Source organism: Anopheles marshallii, chromosome 3 (assembly GCF_943734725.1).
Source record: "Anopheles marshallii chromosome 3, idAnoMarsDA_429_01, whole genome shotgun sequence".
Taxonomy (NCBI): Eukaryota; Metazoa; Arthropoda; class Insecta; order Diptera; family Culicidae; genus Anopheles; species Anopheles marshallii.
Genome location: NC_071327.1, coordinates 20,867,932 through 20,876,949, shown reverse-complemented (window position 1 = coordinate 20,876,949; position 9,018 = coordinate 20,867,932). Strand labels below are relative to the sequence as shown.

At 45.6% G+C, this 9,018-nt stretch overlaps 1 protein-coding gene and 1 pseudogene across 1 annotated transcript; both read left to right on the top strand.

The window, feature by feature from the left end:
* The first annotated feature begins 425 nt into the window (after positions 1–425).
* On the top strand, positions 426–2,243 carry LOC128712341 (facilitated trehalose transporter Tret1-like; annotated as a pseudogene).
* Positions 2,244–3,409: 1,166 nt separating this feature from the next.
* LOC128712339 (facilitated trehalose transporter Tret1-like) lies at positions 3,410–7,138 on the top strand. The gene is made up of 6 exons (XM_053807235.1): positions 3,410–3,467; positions 3,535–3,767; positions 3,844–4,315; positions 5,698–6,146; positions 6,815–6,880; positions 6,959–7,138. Exons 1-6 carry the CDS (start codon positions 3,410–3,412, stop codon positions 7,136–7,138), a joined length of 1,458 nt encoding a protein of 485 aa, XP_053663210.1.
* The last annotated feature ends 1,880 nt before the right edge of the window (positions 7,139–9,018 follow it).

Genomic DNA, 9,018 nt, shown 5'->3' with positions numbered 1-9,018 from the left:
CTCATGTCCGGCTCATTAAATTTGCGGACCAGTATTGTCCAGTTCTGGCAAACGTCACCGCCAACGTCACAGAGCGCGCCGGCTATACTAACAATTTCCATTCCGAGTGCTCAGCAACTGCCAAATCAGCCGGCAGGCATTCCCAGCCATCAGCACGCGTCTGGTGTGACATGTGTTTACTGTTCAGCCGGGTGCATGGCGAAATGCCAGATGCCGCTGCCAGCTTAATGTGGATTGATTTACGCTTATCAAACAACGCTCTCTCGCTCGCTGGCACCGGAACATGGTGAATTAAGTTAAGGCATCGCGGGCACGACCACACAACTCACAGTCCGGTTTGCAAGCTGGACATCGTTCGTTGTACGTGTTCCCAAATGTGGGGCTCTCTTTAGGGTAACTAGTGCGCGAAACTCGATCAGATCACGATGACTTCCAGTAGGGGTGTTCGAAACCAAATCTTTGCCACCGGTGTTAGTGAGTACTTGGGGGAAAGTCCTTTCGAAAGTGTACCGCATGCTGATAAATTGCGTTTTCTAGTGAACCTGATCAACCTATCGCATGGAGCTGCATTAGGATGGGTATCGCCATATCTACCCGTACTGATGTCCCCGGGACAAACGCTGCTCGATAATGGACCCGTTACGGTGGAACAAGGATCATGGATAGGATCAATTCTTTGTCTCGGGGCCCTCTTCGGTGCGTTTCTGTACGGCTATTTGGTGGAAAAGATTGGCATCAAACGCACACTGCAGGCACTTGTAATACCTCATTCTGTAAGTATTCTTGTTCTCCCTTTCCCTGATGGAGTATCTACCACCAACATCATCATTCCGGTTGTTTTTGTTGTTCGAACAGGCATTTTGGATAATTACCTACGCGGCTACTTCCGTTCATCAGTTGTATCTGGCCCGATTTCTCGCCGGTCTCTCTGGCGGTGGAATCATTGTCGTGTTCCCGCTGTTCATTGCGGACATAGCCGATAAGAAGTGAGTGCTTGTGAACATCCAGGAACACGCCTTTTTAAAACGAGATATCTATCTCCCTTCTAGAATACGGGGTATTCTCGGTTCCTTCCTGGCGCTGACGAGCAACGCCGGGATCTTGCTAATGTACATCATCGGTGATGTGCTGTCGCTACATACGGTGTGCCTTACCATGCTGGTTCTTCCTCTTCACCGTGCTGATGTGCTTCGTTCCAGACACCCCTCAGACGTGTCTCAAGATGGGAAAGGCCTCAGAAGCCGAACGGTGTTTCATGTTCTACCAGGGCATTCAAACACCGGCAGAAAAGACTAGTGCCTTCCGGCAGGAGTTTGACAATATGGAGAAATTTATCGAACACAACGCCGGACAGAGCTCCCGCATTACGCTGGCTGACTTTAGTAAGCTGCTGTGGCTGTTTTGTTTTTTCCAAGTCGAAGTGATCATGCCATTGCTATGTGCGCTATATTTGCAGAATCACACGAAGCCAAACTGGGCATCTTTATCGGTGTGTTTCTAATGTTCATCAACCAGTTCTGTGGCATCTTTGCGATCCTCACGTATGCGGCCTCTATCTTCGCTGGTGTTGGTTCTACGTTAAGCCCAAACACGTCCGCTATTATTATGGGCGCGATCCAGATCGTTGGTACGCTGTCATCGTTCGTGTTTGTTGATCTTGCTGGGCGGAAAGTACTGCTCATCATTTCCACCTTCGGTACCGGGCTGGGGCTTTTCCTGCTGGCTGTCTTTAACTGGTTTACGGTGAATGGTTCTGCTGGGAGTTGGATGCAGGACTACAGCTGGTTCCCCATCGTAAGCCTTTCGGCAACGGTGTACCTCTTCTCGATAGGGTTGTGCAGTATTCCTTTCTTCGTACTACCGGAATTGTTACCACCAAAGGTAGGTAGAATGGTATGAGCTATGGCATAAAACGTACTTCATTTTTTGACTCCAAACACCCACAGATATGCAATGCTGGCAACACCCTAAGCATGGTTTCTATTACAATATTTTCTTTTATCAGTCTAAAGGTAACTCGAAACTCCTCTATGCCTATCTATATAACCAATATGCCCTATCTATATAACCAATGAGACTTTGAAACTTCTCTTCTTCAGATATTCCCCATAATGGTGGAACTAATCAATCTGTACGGTATGCTGGGACTGTATGCAGGAATATCTTTCGCTGGCGTTGCAGTTATCGCACTGATCGTACCAGAAACGAAAGGAAAAAATCTTATTTCCGCACAAAATGTGTAATGATGATCAACCGTAGTAAATCCAATGCCTTTGTGATTACCTACATCTAATATCTGTTATAAATTATTAAGTATAATTGAAAGGATCTCATGAAACAAGGAGAAAATAAATTAAATATTATTAAACAAAGTTCTTGTGATTGATCATCTAGCGGTAAGTTTGACTATTTCTTGAAGTCTTCCCACATTACTTGATATGCACTGGAATAGGAACTGAAGAGAACTCAATTTCGAACAGCATGTCAAAACACGAATATCACTAAAGATTTCACACTCACACTATCATCTATAATCGCTCTAAGGATTTCTGTTTATGTTAAATCGACAGCCTCAGCAATTGGCATTTGTAAAGAACTAAACAATCCGCTGTTTCCCGTACATTACTCCTCTTCGGAACGGAAGAGGGATCTTCTGTTTGATCGATTAAACCGCCCATAGTAGCGCCATCTCTGAGCAAACACTCGAAGCTAGTTTTAACAATGTTTGAGACGCTCACCATGCAATTTCAGGTATCTGCAGAATTCGTACTATCTTGGTACAACAAAGTTCCGTGAGAGGTCAGAGCAAACAAAAACTCTTAACAGCGTACATAGACGATGACTTCGTCTTGTTATCCGTCCTCTGAATTACCCCATTACACCCAACATTCCAGAAGATAAGGTTTTTTCCTACATCCAGACGAAGCTATTTAGATAAATTCGGTTAATGTACGATAAAAATAGTCAGTTATCTTTGCGGGATTGACCCTCTACCATGCAAATTTTGGAGCTGCCATCATTTCCGCGCGAGAGTGAATTTTGAGCGACTTATTTTGCACGAGCCACACATGGCTACTAAACAACAGATCTTAGCTGTGTTCAATTTCACGGTGCTATTTACCCTACGAATCCTTTCCTACTTAGCCACTGACACGTGCCGTTGTTTGAGAGAATGGCTTGCAACAGTAGATAAGCATCACACTTAATCCCTCCGTACTATGCCACTGCCATACGGGATGCATTTGTTTGGTTTTCGTCACAAGCGGCTGCATGATAGGATGCCCAGTTTACAGCAGTTCCATCAAGCGAACGTTACCATCGTTCGCATCATAGTAGGTGCGATAGTAGCGAACAACATTGCCTACTGTGATCTAAGCCGGTGCAGAGGTGTAGAAGTTTAGCAAGCGGAATGCAGCCTCAGCTTTCCTTGCTGTCGATAGGAAATCAGTTCCTGGGGACGTTCGTCGGTAGGTTGCTAATGAGCACTTTCTACACGGAGCGAGTTGCAAAGCGTGATTTTATTTTCCACCACAGCTAATCTCATCGCCCTTGCGCATGGCTTCACGCTCGGCTGGGTGTCACCTTCGCTGGAATATTTGCGTTCAAACGATACGCATCTCGCCGGAGGGCCGATGACGGTCGAAGAGATCTCCTGGTTGGGTTCATCACTCTGCATCGGTGGAATGATTGGAGTGCCACTTTACGGATCACTCGCCGACCGGATAGGCAAACGCAGGGCTTTGCAGTGTATCGCGGTTCCGCATGTGGTAAGTCCGCATTGACTTCGATGTAATTCTTCATCTTCAGGCGGTAACGGACAGCTTATATCCCGCTTCTTGGTAGGCATTCTGGATGTTTGTCATCTTCGGAACGGACGTCGTCCAGCTATGCGTTGGCCGTGTGTTGGCCGGTGTTGCCGGTGGTGGCATCATACGCATCGTGCCACTCTTCGTAGCCGACATCGCGGATCCTCGCATTCGTGGCATGCTTGGATCGCTGCTACCCGTCTGCTTTAATCTCGGCACCGTGCTGGCGTTCATACTCGGAACGCTCGTGCCGTTCGGAACGTTTCCTCTAGTAGTGCTAGCACTACCAGCACTCTTCATGGTCGCGATTATATTTCTACCGGAAACACCGGCCTGCTTACTGCGCATCTACCGGAACGAGCAGGCGGAACGGTCGCTCATGTTTTACCGCGGCGTACGGGGACACTTTGGCAAATCCGACGCATTTCGGTACGAGCTCCAGCAGCTAAAGGATGTGATCGAGCGCGAAAGGACGGCTCCGGATGCTGCTCTGTCGTGGAACGACTTCGGTGAGTGTGAACAATACGTCAAGCTGACACGCATAAGTTTATAAGGCAAATATTTGCACAAATTAATGGCTGCAGATAAGATAGGCACACTAAATGACAAGCGACATTTCTAAGGGAAATTCATAGTAACTCCATTTTAAGTACACGAGAACACGAGGTAAATTACACATGTTACGACACTCTTACCGTTTTATTGGTACCTTGTCGAAAGTTGCAAGCAAATGCCATTTTAAGCAAGTGCCTATTAAATCACTGAATCGATTACATCGTGCAGGCCTCTTTGCCCACACACGCACCTCGTTATCGTGATCCTCGCACCCCGCGCACACGTTCGTGCTGATAGCCTACGCCTACTCAGGAATACAACAAACCTGACCTTGAGAGATAACAAACGCCTTGTCGGACACAAACAAATCACTCTCTCATGCTGCTGATGTTGTTGCTGCTATGTTTTGGCTCCATACGCCGGCAAAGAGTTCCCCTCATCCCTGGCCGGCTGTGTAATAGTTGCGCAGGTGTTGCAGAGTTCCCGCACTCCTCACGCGTAGTTACTCCATTGTAAAGGAATGCCCAACACCGGCCCAACGCATTTCTTGCTAGTGCGTCTCAGTCAGATCCAATCTCGCCCCGAATCACACCCGATTACCGGTGCGATTAGGTGCTGGCAAATTGCATCACCACCGCAGCACACCTTGGGGCGGCTGTCAACCGGTCGGTACATGCACCACACATAATGCACATGCGAGCGGCCTCCAAACCAAGGGTGATGCGATAGGATGCGTTTGGAAGTGTCGCCGTTATCGGGCGCGGCATAAAAATAAAAAGGGGAATGTAGCTTTTGATTACTTATCGGTGGGTGCGAAGTTTGGGTTTTGTTGCAGCGTGTAACGTATCGGAACGTGGCATCTCCATTCGTCATATCGTACCATTGCTGCTTTCCGGAGGGGTTTTGTTCTTACTTTGCTTTTCGGTTGTTTTTACGCCTTGAATTCCTTCCGTTACATAACGGTAGGGACGCAGTCAAATTAACCACAATGAAGGTTACTATTAATACAAGCAACAGTTCTGGATGGTTCTTGATCCCAATAGCCTTATCCTGTATGAGTTGTGGAACTCTCAAGTCCACAGAATATTATTTTATCCATATTATAGTCGAACTCTTTTATGTAGAAGTTACTCCAAATTATCGAAATTCAGGCAAATATTAACTTACCTCCAATAATGGACTACATCAACTTCAATATTCATCCATCGACCACTCCCTTTCACTGGGTTGTACGGTGGTGCTTTCCTGACATGTTCCACTCACAATCACCAAACTTGTCAATAACAAAACATATCTTGAAGTTTCTGATACTTCTCATATCCTTCTTGTTTTACAGCCACGAAACCAGCCCGCCGGGGTCTTGCGATGGGTTTGCTTCTTATGCTGCTTACCCAAACCAGTGGCACACTAGCGCTTATTACCTACGCCAGCAGTATCTTCGAGCTGGCCGGTCCTCCGTCAGCCACCGGACAATACGCCATCCTTCCTGCTTCCCTATCCTCCATCGTCCTGGCCACTGTGCAGCTGCTCGGAACGATTCTCTCCCTAGCGCTGGTCGATCGGATAGGGCGCAAGATCTTGCTGATCGTGTCCTGCCTGGGTGTGGCCCTCGGATACCTCACACTAGCCGGTTATGTGCAGTTTTTCCTATCATCTCCGGACGATATGCCAACAGGCGTCAGCCAGTTCCTGCCCATCTGTAGCCTGTCCGTTAGCATCCTGCTAGCGTCGATCGGATTGCTTACCGTGCCGTTCGTCGTCATGGCCGAGGTGTTGCCGTCGAAGGTCGGATCAATTTTGCCATCAAAACCAAAAGCACGCCAAAAGCGGCCGCCTCCGTGTTCCATATGATCGACGATCGCCCGCACGCAGTGACTTGGCGGATTCTTTGCGGTGGAAGTACATCTGGCCGGCGTTTGCTTGTGTCTGTCTGTTCGTTCTTGTCGTGCGCGTGTTGGTTTATCTAAATAGCCTTAACCTTGACATTGGCATTCGGCTATCGCGCATCGTTCATCGACATTCTCCGGTTCCGGCGTCGGTCGCGTCCGTTAGAAAAATGCGCTGTTCGGTGAGATGGGATGCACGATCGGGATGCGGTGGTGGCCGCTGCGGTTAGGTTATGTCGCAGTTTGTCGTATCCCTGGTGCATGTTTATTATTTTTGCCTCTTGTGTGTATGTGTGTTTTGTTTGTTTGTTGGCTTTTTTTTCTCTCTGTCTGCCTCTGCCATTTGCATATCGTCTGGATATGTTTTCGCCTGGGCTGAATGTCTTCGCTGCGCTTTTATTCTCACGACGATTTATTCGACACGGGTGCAACCGCTTGCATGCGACACAGCATGCACAGCATCCCCCGCTGCCATTTCATACCATCATCGGACACGCTTGTTTATGCATTCTTATTTGTTTAATTTTTGTTTTGGCTCTCCATTTCATGCCTGAATGCGGCCCGCAGATAAGAAACATTGGCAGCACAATATGCATGACGATCGTCGCTTTGTCCGCGTTCATCGTGCTGAAGGTACGTTAGAACACTCGCTCAAGCTAATATCATCGCACCATTTTACTTTTGTACCTTTGTTCTTTTGCTGCTTTGAAGCTGTTCCCGGTTTTGCTTGATACGGTCGGACTGGCGGGAACTATGGGAGGACTCGCGTTGGTATGCGTCGCTGGAGCTATATTAATCATAATGTTTCTACCGGAAACGCGTGGCAAGTCACTGTTGTCTAGCACCGAAAGTGAAGAACCGTCGGCGAATGGGAGAGTTGATGGTGTTTAAACGAACTTAAAGAAATGTGATAAATGATTAAATCATACTCAAATACGATCGAACTTGATAGAATAAACGAAAGTTTTAAAAACAATTTTAAATTTAAGTACTTTTTTGCTTTCACCAGTTGCCTGTAGCGCTATCTTTTTACTTTGCAGCTATGCTACGAAGGTTTTATCAATTCTTAATGATTTCTCATCGAATGAAACGAAAAGTAATTCATTCTGATACATCCAGGACCACAAACTAAATGGCTCATAAACTGCCTATTCAAATCCTACTCATCTCGATGAATCAACTGTCAAACATGTTGGCTGCCCATGCAGCATAAATCCCCCGACAATGTGCGATGAGGGCGCCATCTAGGTCTCAAACTTCTCCCTACGAAACATTTGCTGAATCGATATTCAACCATTTTTTTACGAAGTACAAATTATCTTCATTAACAAATTTTTCAGTATTATGAGCAATATATTGCCGCGTGTTAAATGTTTATTTTAGGTCTTGATAACCGACCGTATTGCAATATTTTGCTTGAAATGATTAGATGAGTCATCCAACAATCAGTTACATAATCAAACGCCTTGTAATTTAACTCACCGCGAATCGGTTTGAACCGATTGATAGTTTGTAATAAAATAATATCGTCGTACAACTTCAAACTTCCTTCCTGTTTACCCAGAGCACAAAGCATATTTTAGTATAGTTTGTTTTATTGTTTGCGATTTTCGATTCCGCCACATTTCCATCATCATCAAAACCACAAAGAAACACAAAACCATTATAACATTCGACCGAATATGGTTCCTCTTAATAAGAACACCTTAAGCCTAATTAAGCTGCAAGGTTTGTTGCATATGCTAGCGCAACAACTGATGTAAATAGACGTTGAACTACCAAATCAAACTCAGCGCCTTGTGCGCTACTGAGCGCAATTGGTTCTGTGACCGTACCAAACTTGCTGGATAACTCATCTAATATCAAATTTTACGCGCTCTCTCACGTTTCACTACCTTTGCGAGATATCCGAGATGTTCAGTGTGGTAGTATCGTGCAATGCCAAAGAGAATCATTGCAGCTGCCACGGATAACGTCTATTCCTATAATGTTTACCATCGTTTAGTGCCTCTGTATCTGATGCGTTGCTAAACGCCATATATCTGTCTAGCACATCTTATTCAATTACACTATGGTGGTTTTCCCTTACTCCTAGCGATATAATAAATTTAATGTTTTTCACAGAAAAACATTCCGCTCATAATTAAGCTAATAACGTACGGTACACGTTCTGGTATTGATAGAAGTTTCCTCTCGTTTTCGTTCATTTTCTTTTTTTTTGTTCACCACTGATTTTAATCATTGATTGAGCGAATTCTATCACATGATTTAGAGGGGAAGGGAGCATCATTACGATGATTTGGACTAATAATTTTGGGATGAAGCTATGTCTGATATTTGCTGCACATAAAACACAGTGGGAAAGAAAGCTAATCACTAGTGATGAAATCTTACTAAGCCCGTCGAAAGGTTTGAGGAAATCAATCAAAAGCAGGATACAGTATTATACATCAAATGCGATCCTGATCCTCACCGTATTTCACGACTATTGAACATTGTTTTCCTTTTCTTTTCCTCCCTCTCTATCTCTCCTTCTTTCGCACCGCCTCGAACTCTGTGTAACAATGCCGGTTTGATAATCAATATCAGTAGGAACTCATATGCACGTTAGCATATCTCCTCGCTATGGAAGGTGGATGCATTCCACCACTCTTGGAGGAAAACAATGCTACGCTAAACTGGAGAGGCTTCTACCATCTAACACGGATGCCTCCGTCAGGGGGTTTCTTCTTCCTGCATTAACACCTAAACAAAGCCTGCAATAGTGTGCA

Bases quoted from the DNA above. Each gene is read 5' to 3' on its own strand.
- LOC128712339 (XM_053807235.1), top strand. From the start codon at position 3,410: ATGCAGCCTCAGCTTTCCTTGCTGTCGATAGGAAATCAGTTCCTGGGG. The intron at 3,768-3,843 runs GTAAGTCCGCAT...GCTTCTTGGTAG, and splicing joins GTATCGCGGTTCCGCATGTG to GCATTCTGGATGTTTGTCAT. The intron at 6,881-6,958 runs GTACGTTAGAAC...GCTGCTTTGAAG, and splicing joins CCGCGTTCATCGTGCTGAAG to CTGTTCCCGGTTTTGCTTGA.